This window comes from Argiope bruennichi, chromosome 10 (genome assembly GCF_947563725.1).
Source record: "Argiope bruennichi chromosome 10, qqArgBrue1.1, whole genome shotgun sequence".
Classification (NCBI taxonomy): domain Eukaryota; kingdom Metazoa; phylum Arthropoda; class Arachnida; order Araneae; family Araneidae; genus Argiope; species Argiope bruennichi.
The window spans coordinates 94,287,365-94,303,436 of NC_079160.1; the positions used below are offsets into that span (position 1 = coordinate 94,287,365).

General features: G+C 29.8%; 1 protein-coding gene across 2 annotated transcripts in view; it reads right to left on the reverse strand.

The window, feature by feature from the left end:
* Window positions 1-717: 717 nt before the first annotated feature.
* LOC129988435 (glycine receptor subunit alpha-2-like) overlaps window positions 718-16,072 on the reverse strand; it is a 233,575-nt gene continuing 218,220 nt past the window's right edge. The window contains exons 9-11 of one of the 2 annotated variants that reach the window (XM_056096662.1): window positions 9,419-9,553; window positions 5,081-5,466; window positions 718-933 (exon numbers count right to left, since the gene is read on the reverse strand). In XM_056096662.1, the coding sequence (XP_055952637.1) occupies window positions 763-933; window positions 5,081-5,466; window positions 9,419-9,553 (692 nt within the window). In that variant the 3' untranslated portion in view covers window positions 718-762. Of the gene's footprint in view, window positions 934-5,074; window positions 5,467-9,418; window positions 9,554-16,072 lie in introns of both variants that reach the window. The other variant, XM_056096661.1, reaches the window with a different exon arrangement.

Genomic DNA, 16,072 nt, shown 5'->3' on the forward strand with positions numbered 1-16,072 from the left:
AATTTTTATTGCCATATTTTTGAAATAATTTTTAAAAACTAAAAATGGTCTTATATTTTGTAACATGTACATATTATACAGTATTATACGATATGAAACAATATTCGCAATATTTCACAATATTGTTGAATATTAAATAGCATATTATTGTGATACATCGTACAACAGATTGTGCTACAGGGTGAACATTCTTGATGTATCACAGAAATATATCTGTTAAAATCTTTTACATATATTTACGTAAATGCACGAGCAGTATGTCCTGATTTTATACGTTAAAAAAAATTCTTTCATTGTTTTGATTTCAGGCTACTTTTGAAGCATCATCTGACTATTATGGTTGCTTTCCAAGTATAATTGACGCCAAAAACACCAGTTTTAACGATGGAAAATTTGATTCAACAGCAATAAATTTTTTAACTATTTAACTAATAAATCAAAATATTTCACTACTTATACCAAAGAGGAAACTTTAATTAAACACAGATATAATATTAGAATTAAAAAAACTTTTTGGCTTTTAAAACGAAGTGCATAGTCAAAAACTTAGTCAGTTAAAATAGCGAAATTAGAGACATTTCACATGTAACCATGACATATCATTTCACAATTGGTACTAGCTAAAAATTCAAGGTCTACATTAGAATCAATATCATCTGCTGAGAGCAGGTGAGCTTTTCACGTAATGTAAAACGATCAACAACTTTAATAAAATGGAAATGCATACGAATTCTTGTATGTGCTGCAGGTTTTGGCCATATGCTAGTTGAAAACGACGTAGAAGCACCAGTAGGCAACAGTAAGTCCACCAAAGCTTAGAGGGAACAAAACTCTTGATACTTGATCTATTCTTAACGCCCAAATTTTGCGTCGTTTGACACTGCGAGAAACAGCAGATGATTTCTTTTCCATGTTGATGGCTAGAATATCATTCTATGGGCAAAGAAAAGAAATCAAATGTTATTATAGCCTTGTTTTTGACTAATACAGTCTAATTCTTATCAACGTCTTTTCTGATTTTTCAAATCAGCCATCTGATTCAAGAACAAGTTTCCTATTTTATTTATCAATTATTGTTTTGTGTGGGTACAGTATTCGTGTGACCTTTCGCTTTTCTGTGTAATGATATAAAAATGCCAACAATTTTTTAAAAAAATTTAATTCGTTAAAAAATAAACAAATGTAGCAAAATTGACAGTAATACAGAATTCGTTTTTTTTAATAGGGAAGTGATTAGAGCTTTGCACTTAAGCTAGAAAACAAATGGGTTTAGTGATTTTTTAAACTGGAAGACTATTGTGAGGGTATATTGAAAAACCAAAATAGAATACTAGTCAGCAATGCAGAAATATGATGTAATACATTTACTGATGTGAAAGGCATCTCGAATATCTTGAGAAGCATCCAATTCAGTATGTTATATTAAAAAAAGAAATGTCTGAATGAAAAACTTATGATCGGCTGTCTTTGAACAGCGGGTTTCTCCATGGCAAGTGCCATAAGAAACAAAAACAGAACTAATGAAAAAATATATATTAAACAATGTCTTCGAGTGCCGTAACAAAATTAGATCTACCTATTTTAAAAAAAAGCGTCGAGTTTAAAATTCTTTTATTGTCTATTCTCTTCGTCTATTATTTTTTAAACAATTAAGTAAAAACAAAACAATAACTTTCGTTAAAGTGTGATAATCATGCTGTGATATAAATATCCTTTTTCTACAGAACAACAATATTACTATTTTATTTTCAGAGTCATTTTGACATAAAACTATGAACTTAATGCTCTCAAGCATTGGATAGTAGCCCGCATTTGTTTGAAAACTGTAAGATGTGCAAACGATATTTAAGACACAAAAATAAACAAAAAAACATACACTATTAATAATAAAAACAAGATTTAAATGTTTTATTTACTGAAGATTACAGTTAATTTCTAGTTATCTTTATTTTTCTTCAAGGTAACAAAATGATTTCATTTATTTTTGTAACGACAGTTAAAATATGAAATTGAAATTGACTGATGCAAATTTTATGCCGTCATATATAATATTAATTAACGAATGCACTGTAATGAAAGACAAATTCGAAACTATCTCAAGTCAAATAAAATATCTATGAAGTTTTCTGTAGCAGATACAATATGATTCATATATATACTATCCTCTGTCATTTTCTATTAAAAGTTCGATATTCTCCTCATTTAGAAACAGAAAATAATAATCTATTAAACTGAAAGTCTTGAATAATTCTTATGCAAACTTAGCAATCTATTTCAAATTAATGTTTCAAATCCGACAGAAGCCAAAGCGTATTCTTATCAACTGAGTGATTATACGATCAATAAGTGATAGTGCAGTAAGATAAGTAGCCGTCATCTCGATAACTTAAATAATAATCATCTGGATCAATCCACTAAAATCGATCCGTGAATGGAGTGACATATTCAAAATAAGGCTACAAAGTTTCCTAATGTAAACAAATATCGATCATTAGTACCTAGTCGGAAGTAGGGTATTCATTATCATATTAAAATCATTAGTCATTGTTAGTTAGTTGTTCAAATGAAAGATTGGACATTGTCGTAGGATGGAATTAGGATATTGATGGATTTCTTGTTTATAAACTCTCAGACAGTTTGTAGCTTTATCTATTTTGGATAGCTTTCCACAATCTTTATTTAACCTTGATTTGACCTTTGCAAATAATTATTTTTTAACTTTTAATACTAGTAGCATTATCAAGACACAATAACAATTTGTTCAAAAACGTATATTTTCTTTGAATTTTCTGCAAAATATTCAGCATTTTTTATACGATTTGGGAAAGTAAAATACAAAGAAAATGTATTAAACATTTATGTAAAAATACCGGAATTGTAATACAAATAAAAATTGAATGAAAAACAATAAGTAAATGGAAACTTGCTAAAATATATTTCTTATTGTACTATTATTGATCTAGTGAAATTTTTCAATAAGTGGCACAGAGAGAAAAGATGAAAAAATATATGTAAAAAGTAATACTATCCTGGTAATAAATATAATAAGCTCTATCTTTCGGCTACTTTTTAAGTGCTAGTTAAAGCAGAAACGTTTGTTTAATATTTTTAATACCAAAAATGTGTTAAGAATTAATAATACCAACAGGGAAAAAGAATTTGATTCAGGCCTAGTTTTATGTCTATTACTTCGATCTCAAGCAAAATATCATTGGATTGCCAATAATTTGGGCATTGCCCATAATGTTGTAGTTAACAGCGTGTGGGCATTAGGTGAAATAATCTGTGAATAAAATGAATGTGACAGGAAATCAGCAACCAATGAGCCAGATGCCAACAAGGCTTTTTTGCACAATTTTGCAAAATTTCAAAACATCTCTGCAACACATCATTGCGAATTTTAATGAAAGAAGATGTCATTTGACGAACCGAAGCAAACTCTAAACATAATAAATGACTTTCACATTTTTGAGGTTTCTGTTCATGTTCCTTTAATGATAGCAAGAAACACATTTTTTATGTAGTTTGTAATATCTAAATATTATTAGTTAATGGTTGTTGAGAATTTGGTTATAAGAAGAATCAAAATTCGGGTTTTCATTATGCTAAAAGAACAGCACGAGCATGATGGAAATCTCAGAGAATATTGAATTTTCTATTGTTTGACTTTAAGTTGACAATGATCGTTGATCGTCGCAATCTGCAAGTCACTGCCTTGAACTTTTTGCCTTCAGAAACATTTTTAAAGGACTTAAATGACATTTACGTATTGAATATCACTTTCCAACATATTAATGATTCATTTTTTACGAATGAATGACGTCTTCCAACAAGCAATGCTCTCCCTCCTCACTCAGGTTTGTTCACCAGATGAATAGCTTTATTCGATGAATAAATCTATTCATTTCTTTGAATGAGGAACAAAGCTGTTCTCTTATGAATAGATTATCCATGAAGAATTTTCGGAAAAGAAATTGTAAAGGTTCAGTTGAGTTCAGTTCAGTGATTTTAGTGTCACTTTAAGATTAATTAGAGGACATTAAACTCTCATTTCTAATGTCTCTTTAATACTCTTATTTCCAACATTTCACTGAATTATTTAATCAAAGACTTAACTGTAGTAATTAAAGCAAAACATGGAAGTTCAGGATGCATATATTGAGGAAATGCTTACGTTAACCAGTTGATTTTTTACGAAATTATGATTTTTAAAAATTTAATACTCTTAATGTTTGAGCAGGTTTCTTTATAAAACTGCTTAAATTTTTTTCTATTTTTGGGGGGGGGGCTACATTGATTTCTATATTTGCATTTGCGTACATTGTAGTGCAATTTAACATCTTTAGATGTTATTTCTAATAAATTCTAATCTTTGATAAAATTTTCTTACAAAATACCTCATAAACTAAAATCTAATGCATTTTTTTGGTTCAAATTCGGTATAATAATTTCTGAATATGCTCTGTAGTTCCTGAACTAGAGAATAAGTTATCTATTTTTTTTAGAAATATTTTATTGTTGTTTTAATTCTATACAATGTTCTATACAATGTAAAAAAATTTGAAAATTTCGTGTTATTTGTCAGTTGAACCTTAATATTTAAAAAAAATTTATAGAAAATACTGCTTATTTTTAAGTTCAAGAACTAGATAATATATTTCTTAAGCTGTCTCTAAAATTTTAAGCTAATCATTTCATAAACTTCTAAAGTATTAGATTTTTGCTTTATACCTCTTTTTAGTCAATAAATAGCTCTTTTTTACAATTAAAAAAACTTTTACAAATTAACAAGCATATTTTGATTTCATAGTTTTTTTTCAATCCTTTTTTTATGCAAATATTCAAAAATATAACTATTTCCGAACGTTTTTCAAAGAATTCATCTCGAGCATAATCACTTACCTTAAACTATCCCTTTAGTATTTTTTTTCTCTAAAAGTATTTCTTTTTTATTTTATTGATACATCCGAAAGTATGGATGAGTGGAACGAGTAAAAATATGGATGAGTGGAACAAAAATTGTTTTTATCGTCTAGAACACGAAGAAAATAAAAGTTTCCAGAATGATGCTTACTTGTACCTCCACATCTTTAAGACTTTCTTCAAACTTTCTCCTTTTTATCCTTTGCTTCAGTTTCATAGTAACGCATTCCTCCAAGATGACATTGACCAGAGCGAATTCCATGAGTGATAAGAAAACGAAGACGGTGCAGGTGGCCATGAATATGTCTATGGCTTTGATGTACGAAACTGGTGGTAAGGAGTCCAGGCTCTTGGCGTGTTGAGTAGACAGAGTCAGGAGACTGGTCACTCCCAAGGTTACACGAGCAGGTACAGCTTCGGGTCGTATCCAGAAAGACACCCAGGACATGATGACAATGAGACAAGTTGGAATGTAGGTGTGGAACATGTAATAACCAAGACGTCGTTTTAAAGTAAAAGTTAGCTTGAGACAAGTGAAATTACCTGCAATGAGGATAATTCATTAATAACTGTTTGTAAAAGTTTTTAATTTATTAATTTAGATTATTGTTGTATCCTCAGTTTTTTGAGAAGAGCAAGATATATTTGACCCAAATTTTAAAAATGTTTGCGATTCGGTTATATACATATTAAATAGATGAAACTTTTAAAGCCATTTCATAAAAAATTATAATATCTTGAATAAATAATAAAAAAATTATTTATATTAAATTATAAAATATTAATATAAATATATATTTATTATATTAATTAATTATTGAATAATAATAACAAATATTTAATTAATAATTATTAAATAAGGATTTATTATTATATTATAATATTAATATATATTAGTTATTATATAATTAATTATATAATAATTAATTAATGTATTATGTATATTAAATTACATATTAAGTTTAAAAAATTATATATCTTCACATTTTGAGTAACAGAAATCCCTTCTCATCTATTAAGCCATTATTATTATGAGAATTATAAATTTTAAAGGTTTTAAAAAGGTAAAGGTAAAAGGTCATGAGTCGTATTTTCCACCCTGGTATAGACATGCTTTATATTATATATATATATATATATGTGTGTGTGTGTGTGTGTGTGTGTGTGTTTTGCGCAAAGTTTTAAACCCTCTAATTGTTTTTATTTCTTTTAACTCGCTTTGCTTCATCTAACCAAAACAAATGTCCTCTTGAAAATGAATTGTGGCATTTATTTTTTAAACTAAGAATCCATACGATACTATGGAGTCTATAAAAGTTTTGCATTGCATAATAATGTCTATAAATAACTTAATTCTAGCATTTGAATTTAAAAATACTACAGTTCGATGCAAGATGACGCAAATGATGCCAGTAATATACAATATGCGCCAAAATATACAGTACTGAAATGGAAAGATGAACAAAATTGCATTATTGTCATTTGTGAGTTTATTTTTCCTCAAAAGAAATCAACATACATACAGACCCACTATTAGCGTGTTGATTTACCTCGATATGTGTAATGTAAGTGTTCAAAGAGTGCACCGTTTCGTTGTAGACAGTGTTCATATCGTCCCCGCAGATTCTCAAGCATATCTTGAAACAAAGATTGCTGTAGACTCCGACCAAAAGAGATGATTTTCTTAAGTAATGCAGGCACAGTTCTTGGAGGATCTTCACAGTTGAACATATTCTCCTTTAACATTCCCCTTCCGTTGATACAGTACACTACCAGAACGGCGACATTTTGCAACAATAGACAGAATAATTGTGTTATTTGGTGCCATCTTATTAAACTTCTCTTAGAATTGTTCTGTCACTTTTTTCAAACCCCTTCTTTCACGACCGCTTCCGTATGAGCGGAAATAATGCTCAACTATAAATACGTTTTCCTCCGTCGATGGACCCGTTTACAGCAAATGCACAGCACAACTTCCTTTTCGTTACCGTGGACTCGTGTAGTTGGAGCTACGCCTCGTCGACAAACGCAACCACGTGTTCGAGATGCGCGAGTTTTAGTACTGTATATTTTGGCGCATACTGTATTTAAGCTTTTAATGCCAAAAGCAAGTTAAAAATTTTGTAACAGCGTCAATATGCTGGTAAATGTATAACTATGTTATCATTACAATAAAATATAATTTGGTATCCCTTTTAGTGATATTGATATTGAAATTCATTATTTTTAATCATAATTATTGTTTTTTTTATCGTAGAATAGAGATTTTAAGATCAAGTATGCGTGTATAAAATGTGTAAACCAGCAACAGAATAAATATTTGACGACTTAAAATAATTTAGAATTTAATTCATATGTTCTAATTGAAAAATTCTAGACTGAAATTGCAGCATTTCTAGTTCGAAACATCGAAGCAAGATTATATTTTAAATATGATTTGTTTATCTTGTTTACGTCTGTGTCGATTTCACAGCTCTTGTAAGCTATGCATCATGCAATTTACAGAATAGAAAATAAAGGTTCTGCTTTGAATTTGAGGCACAAATAAATCATTTTTTAAAAATCATAGCATAAATAAGCGAATAAAAGATTAAACGAAACTGTAAAATTGATTTCAATTTCCTTACAATAATAAAAATAAAAGTAGCAAATTACATTTAAAATTATACCCCTGAAAGGTAAATTAAAAAAAAAATTATATAGTGTAAAGTGCCTTAGAAGCCGGAATTATTGAAGAAAATGTTGTTCAAACAAATTTTTAATTAATCAAAATATAATTATAATATATTTTTTAAAAACATAAGCATTCATTATAAGAGAAATCAGGTCTTAAATTGAGAATTTTATATTTAATGGGACATTGCATTCTGTACGTTTCAGACAGTCTAAAAGCATTATCATGTTGCAAAAAATAATTTTTTTGACGACAGACTGATTTAATATCTGAAGGAAAGTAATGAACATTTTTATTATTTTTAGAGCACCAAGAGTCAAGAATTTTTTGGTGAATCTAAATTAGAAGATCAGCTAAAAAAATAAATGCCGTGTTCTATTTTATCGTATTTTATTGGTCTTAACAAGTTTGGGAGAAATTATTTGGAACAGATCCAATAACTCGAAGAATTTCACAACACTTTATTTTATTTCAAACAAACGTAATCGGCTTACCTTAACTTCTGGTATTAAATGCTTAGCCGGAAAGATAAAACAGCAAACGATAAAAATGGAAATTTTCAGATAACTCGTTGACATGCAAAGCATTTTTCGGATGAAATATGTAAGTCTCATCTGTTATAGAATTTTTAAAGGGGAAAAACATTTCTTGACAGAGAAAAATGAGTATTGATTGTGCAGCTGGAAATTGCTTATCTGAAGTAAAGAATAGAACAATAAGGGAAACTAGGTGATCCAATTTCATGGATTGTATTTTTGTCAATAACAGAGAAAAACTGATGATAATGATATTTCTTTGTTCCATGGATATTTTAAAGAATGAAATCGAAGTACTCAGGTATGATCTAAAAATTGGCGAATTTGGCATCTAGAATTCATTCATATTTAATGATCAGTTTTAGTGATTCGCTATTTCTATAGCAATTTGATAATTTTAAACGAATTCTTAACATGAGTCGAAATATTTGAGTTAAAAATCTTTACTACTAATAAAGATGAATGTGCATTTGGTCCTCTGTACTCTAGAGCATTTGATTTAAGGTAATCAGATATATATTTTGATGGTACATATACAATATATTTATAATTAATATCATTGGTAATATTTTAAAAGTACATATGTAATTTGGATAGTGGGAACGGAAACCTAGAAGCGACTTTTTTGAAACTTTAATTAATTAAAAATTTAGCTGAATTTTCGTATTTTTCCTAAATGGCCTCTAAAAATAATTTGGCATAAAAAGAAATTTTACATAATTCCAAAATTTAAAATATTTTCCTTCTCGTGATATAAGTTTAATAGTTGAGCAATTTTTTTTTCTTCTGAATATTGGCAATTTATTCAGCTAGTTTTTTTTATTACGAACAATAGATTATATTGTTGCTCTGAAATTCAAACAATTTTCTATGTTTCATTAAAAGTTTAATCGAGCAATTTTCTTCCATTTTTGGAAAACTAAAGAAAGAGATTTTGTTTAATATCTGTGCAATTTACAAAATGAATAAAAAAGTGATTACAGTACTGCGAAATTTAGACTATAGATGAACTGCATGGTAACATTTTCAATTGCGCTATGATGTTATGGACTTACTTCTATCATTTAGATTCATGTCACACTATAAATAGAACTTATGTATTAATTAACACAATTAAAATAACACGGTTTCATTTTTTGAAAATTCGATGTATTCATCATGTAGTTATATTAAACGATTTAACTAAAAATGAAATATAATCATTATTCTTGGCGAAACAGTTTGTCGCCAAAGGTTGTTAAAATAAAAGAGGTACAAACATTGCACATTTCATCAAAATCCTTACCGGTAGAGTAATGTTGAGTACAGTCTTTCTTTTCCGTTTGTATGAGATCTAATTGTGGCAGCTCTATATCGTCACTTACGACTAGTGGCACTTCCTCTTCCCAATCGAATATTAGATCATCCGTCGTGTGAGATACTATAAGTACAGATTAAAACCTTATAAAATAATCAATGCTTATTTCAATTGCCAGATTTGGCGTTCTGGAAGGAAATGGCTTAAATTTAAGTACAGATGACTCAAAAGCAAAACTATAAGTATAGATAAAAACGTTATTAAATAATCAACGCTCATTTCAATTGCCATATTTTTCATTCTGGAAGGAAATGACTCAAATGTAAGAATAGATGACTCAAATGTAACACCATAAGTACAGATCAAAACACTTTTAAATAATCAAGGCTAATTTCAATTGCCTGATTTTTCATTCTAGAAGGAAATGACTCAAATGTAAGTACAGATAACTCAAATGTAACACTATAAGTACAGATCAAAACATTATTAAATAATCAACGCTTTTTTCAATTGCCATATTTTTAATTCTATAAGGAAATGACTCAAATGCAAGTACAGATAACTCAAATATAACACCATAAATACAGATCAAAACATTTTTAAATAATCAACGCTAATTTCAACTGCCTGATTTTTCATTCTGGAAGGAAATGACTCAAATCTTAGTACAGATGACTCAAATGTAACGCTATAAGTACAGATCAAAATATTATTAAATAATCACACTTATTTCAATTGTCAGATTTGGCATTTTGGAAAGAAATTACTCTAATTTTGCATTCATTATTTCTTGAAGGGAATTTATTTTTAGTTTCAAATAACAGGGACACTCGGTGTAGAAAGTAAGCATTGAAATGGATTCTGCCTATGTAAATTAAGTTATATTCAGAAATGAACTAGGCCAGAAAGGTGAACTAGGAAATGAACTTGGCCAGAAGGGAAATTTTCTAAATGATCATTATCATGCGTTCTTTCGCACGATAATGATCATTTAGAAAACTTGCATTCAATTATTCTGAAGAATCATTTTTTAATTAAAAAAATCTTAAAATTAGAAAAACTAAATCTATGTAAATTGATTCCACATTTATGTAAAAATCATGAAAAGTCATCTTCAAAGCTATTGACTTTCTTGGTCATATAGAAAAACCAAGTGGAGTGGTCTCTCTGAAACTTTCTCGCATACTCTCTAACAAACGTGTCATGCGAAAGAACGCGTTACATGACATTGACGTATTTGGCGTGAATTTAGTATCTTTACTTAATTTATCGTGTCATCCTTGGCGATTAATCTCTGACATGCCGTTAATAGTATCCGAAAATAGAAATTTTTGTTTTAGACACGTATTTTTCAACCGATTGGAACAAAGATTTGACACAAAACTGCACTTGCAGTCATAAAATCCCCTACCAAATTTGATAATACATTTAAGTCATTGCGTTTTTAAATTATCGCGTTTACATGTTTCTGAAAATACAGACCGACAGACAATCAAACCATAGTTGGATTTGACTCAAAAATTATCAAGTGTTTACACTATAGATGTTAAATCTGTGCACCTAATTTTATTTAGTCAGCTCACTTCGTTTTGTAATTATTCTATTAACTTCGAACTGTTATATTATTCGAACAGACGGACTTCCTTTGAACAGATATTATTCAAAATTTGATAGAAATCTGCAAATTTCTTGGAAAGTCCAGATACCAAATTTCAACAGTCTAGCTCAAAGCGTTTTTGTGTTGTTTTTGTCACAGACAGACAGACAAGTACATTTTTTGAATTCAGGGAGGTCTAAAACGTAGAAATTCGTCAAAATCTCGAGTTCTAGTTTTTTGACGATTACTATACTTTCTCTGTACTACGTATACGTATACGTAAACGAAATATGTATACGTATACGAAAGTAAAATATCGTTTATTTTTCCTCTAAAATAGAGATTTCAGGTTTCATAAATTTCGGATTTTTTAAATGTATTTTTGTATGTCAGTGGCGTAATAATAAGCTGCACCCGGGTCACATTTTTTGTCCTTAGCCCTTAGTGGCGTAGCAAATGTAAAAGACAATCAAAGATAATTTTAATTTTTCGCCCTTTTATCAGAATTAGCTTTAAAATACCATTATCACACTAAGCTTTCACCTCCATGGCATCTCCTAAAACTGACTCTCAGATATTTATACCCTTTCCACTCACCCTCTCCTCCCGTTGCTACGTCACTGTTTTAAGAATGATTATTGTTACAAACTGTAATGTTGCTTCCTAGAACAGTTAGTTCAATCATTGGAAAGATAATTTTACGATAAGCTCTGTTGGACGCTGATCGAATGCCAAATCAGAATTCGTCCTAGGGCTTGGCGACGAATTTGGCGACTTTGGCTACAAAATAGATAATACTGGAAACTTCCAGAATTTTAGCGATTGAGCCAATAGGAACCGAGGTATGCCATATTGAGATCAAGAAGTCTCAAGCCGAAGTCAGTCGTAAGCGTGGCAAGAATCAACGGCGAATATTAGGATCAGTCCGGCGAACAGAAAACGTTGTGTGGAGCTCCAGCGATTGTTGAATTGAGCTGTGTGCCGAGTCCTGGTGTTTATTGTGGTAGCAGCATCGAGTCGTGAGTGGAGTAGCCTGTCGTGTAATAGTGAGTCGATAGTTGGATACAGCTATAGCTAGGAGACTGTGGAGAATTGCAGGCGTTAGGAGTGATCGTAGAGTATAGCTACGAAGATTCCCTTCTCTTGCTGATTCTGTCTGGCCGTTGTGTGCCCTGTGGTTGTTATTACTACCGATTGCAACTTGTGGGCTACTATTTGTTGCAGTGTACTGCTGTGTATTTGTTGCCTTTTTATTAGTGCCTATGTTTTTAATAAAAGACGCAGTTCGTTATTGAGGCCTGTTGATTGTGTCTCTTCATCGGCCAACAAATAGCAAAAATAGCCTTGAAATTTCCGCAACATTATGATACACGATTACTTATAAGTAATAAAGATGATGTGAAATGAGATATATTTAAAGGTATTTTGAGCATATACAACAGCATTATTTTACATCTAGGCAAGAGTAATACATATTTATCGTTTTCAAAGGGTCTTTGTTAAAGGGTCTTTGGATCATTATTGCATAAAGGTCATAGAAGAATATGCAAATAAACCACTTCAGTTGAAATTTTGTACTAAATATGTAATTCCTTTGCTCGTTTAAAAATAAGCTTTTATGATTTGTATTATATAGTTTCTGTACAACTTTAAAAAGTATTTTAACTGAAAATAACAAATTTCTAATAATTTTAAAAAAATCCCTAAAATTTTGTATAAAATTTTTATAATTTGTATTATTCTAGCTTCTTGCATTATGTAAACATAAACATAGAGTTTTTGCATATTTTTAGTAATCAACATAGGAATAGTTTCTTTTGGTAGTATCTGCTTGCATCAAATTCTGATTTTGAATTTAAAAAAATCATTTAAGTTATTCTAAAGACAATTATAAGATTATTTCCGAGAAATTTGAAGCTGCTTTTATGTGAAGAAATTTTACATTTTTGTTTATTTCACATAAAAACTGTGATAATGCAGTGAAACTTGAAGTCGTCATTTTTTTTTTCTTTAAGCCTGCTTAATCGTATCGTTATTTTCTTTAAATTTGATTAATCGTACTAAATAAAGAGTAGTTTAAAGAATCTTCTCTTTATCTGACTCTCCCCCCCCAAAAGCCCCTTCAAAACCTATCTAAAGCGAATTCTTTACTGACACATTTAATTTTTCGTTTCTGTAGAAGCAAAGGTGTTGAATTCTTAACAAATAAAAAGCATTTTGTTTCCAGTTGCTATGATTGGTTTCTTTTTAACTGTCTCACATTTCTTGCTAGATTTATTTATTTGTAAGATCCCTACATATAAGAAATCTGATTCAATGATATGTGATCATAGAATTTGGCAAGATTTATTTGAAAAAAGAGATAAGATAAATGCGTATTATATCCTGTAGATTCAGTCATTTATTTAAGTAAATTGCTATCATTAATCTCTTTTTGAAAACATTTTTCAAAAAAATAATGACACTAATTGTAGCTTCATTTCCATCATAGGAATGTATTCTATTTTGAAATAATTATTTAGAGAGAAATCCGATTATTTTTTTATTTATAATTTATTATTATTTTTTTATTTTAAAATATTTTTTAGGTATATAAATACGACTCCTTCCATTTTTACTTTCTTTTATACGAAGCTTAGAAGAAGTAATGTAATTGTCAAAATAATGTAATTATTTTGATGGAATCTCCACGTTTTAGTACGTCGTAAGTTCGAAAAACACAGTTTTAGCATTATGTCTGTCTGTCTGCCGTCAATCAGACTATGAACACGAAAACTCAATAACGCTTTGGTTAAAATTGTTTTATGAATTCATATGCAAATTTGTATATTTCTGTCAAATTTTGAACGAAATCCATTCAGAGGAAATCCTTTTGATTGGCTATTTGATTACAAGAAAAGTTGATAACTCCAAAATGTAAAGAGATAAGATAAAATTTGGTACACAAGTTTAGTATCTAAAATTCAGATTCTTATCAAATTTCAAACTAAATTTCTCAAAGGGTAGATCGTTCATTCGTCTGTTCTTTCAGATGCATATAAACTCAATAATTCATAAATGAAATTACTTAAATTAATTGGATGTATTATCATGTTACTACAACAGTATTCGATGTCAAATGTCAACAAAAAGATGTTCTAAACATATATTCTCACGAAAAATTCAATAAAACTGTTAGATGGCCGGGATAGACTGGTTGGTAGGGCGTTGGATTCACGTCCCTTGGCTTGCGAGTTCAAACCACCCCGGCCGAAGACTCTCCGTATATGTGGTGGCTGGCGCACGAATAAATCTGTCGTGATCACAAAGTCCTCCATGTCGAGAGTAATACCTGGGGGTACTGGATAAGGGATGATCGTTCTCTGATTCAAGTCTAAATTACGATCTGCGGATGAGTGATTGAAATGCATAAATGAAGTCCACCCCGTAAAAAGGTTTGTGACGTGTGTGTAACTAAGTCGTACTCTTGATCCTAGATGGCACTACTGAAAAAAAAAAGAGGCACACTCGGCTTAAAATCACTGATTTCTAAAGTCAGTGGGCTTGACAAGCGCCATTAGAAATAACAACAATATTAGATTCGAATCAAAGATCTATGCTTCGTAACCATTGTTCGCTAATACTATACAAATGTTTGTGGCTTTACTAGTCTATAATTTTATGCGAGGAGAGGGGGATTAGATAATTGATGAGTATTTGAGAAAGTTCCGAGGAGATTACTTCCGTTGGTTAATAATTGCTTTTAGTAGTACTGCTGGCATCAAATAAATCGGAAATGTTGTTTTTGATGGATTTGACAGCAGTCTTTAAAAGTTCGTGTGTAACCTCTGGTTAATGCTTAAATATAGATACATTTTTAGCATAGAAAAGAAGTTGAGTCTTGTGCCAAACAAGCACCATTTGATGGTAATTAATTTTTGAGTAAGGAAAATTGTAGCAGAAGCTCATTGGTTGGTATTTCATATTTATTATGAGTATGTTCAATCGAAAGCAGATTGCAAAGAGTGTTTTTGATTATTTAAAAATGATGATTTGCATACTCATGACAAAGGGCGCAGTTAAGGCACCTAAACAGATTCAACATGCTGACTTAGAAGCATTATTGAGATCATCAGTAGTGAATGATACAAGCAATAGTTGGTCTATTTGAACGAAGAAAGGAAGAAGAAACATTCAACCATTCAACTGACTATTTGCTTGCGAATGGTACGGTTAGGGTTTTTCCCAACAAAACAATGCTATTGCAAATATTGCCAGATAAGTAAGAAAAACTCATCACGAATCATTCCGCTGGCATGTGTAATCCTGCTTACCGTATTCACCAGATATTGCTCCTTCAGACTTCTATTTTTTGGCACTTTGAATAGTACCGTTTCTCGAGACAGGTTTATTTCTCCCGCAAATTTCAAAAACTGGCTAGATTACTGGATTGCATTTAAATAACTAGATTTTTATATTCGAAGAATCTATATGTTGTTCTAAAGAAGGAAATCATTTTAAGGTTCTCTGCGGATATATTTTGAATAAACGCATCTTTAATTTTTTATAATGAAACAAATGTTTTATTTTTTTAATTTTAAAAAGAATGGAGTAATATTTATACACCCAGTATTTAAAAGCAAAGTAACATATAGATGTGTACTATATTTATTCACCTGTTATCTGAACTTTGCAATAATTAAATAATTTTTCCTTAATATATTTCAATTAAGGAAGTGAACAGCATTCATATATCATCTTCCAAAACATAATTTTAAGAAAATATTCGAAGTAAAAGAAATTACTCTGTTTAATACACGAATAAAAATGATTTTCTAAACAATGGGTTTTACTAAATTTATTTTATTATTCCATGATCATTATTAAAAGTAATTTTTTTAAAACAGACTATAAAACACAGAATAGGAAATATAATTTAAAAATCAAACACAATCTATACAGTGTATTTCAGTGTATCCATTTTGAAATCGATGATGATATAGATTCACTTTTGTGCAAATACAAAATAAAATATATTAAAAATATTCTACAGTAATGTAAGCAAT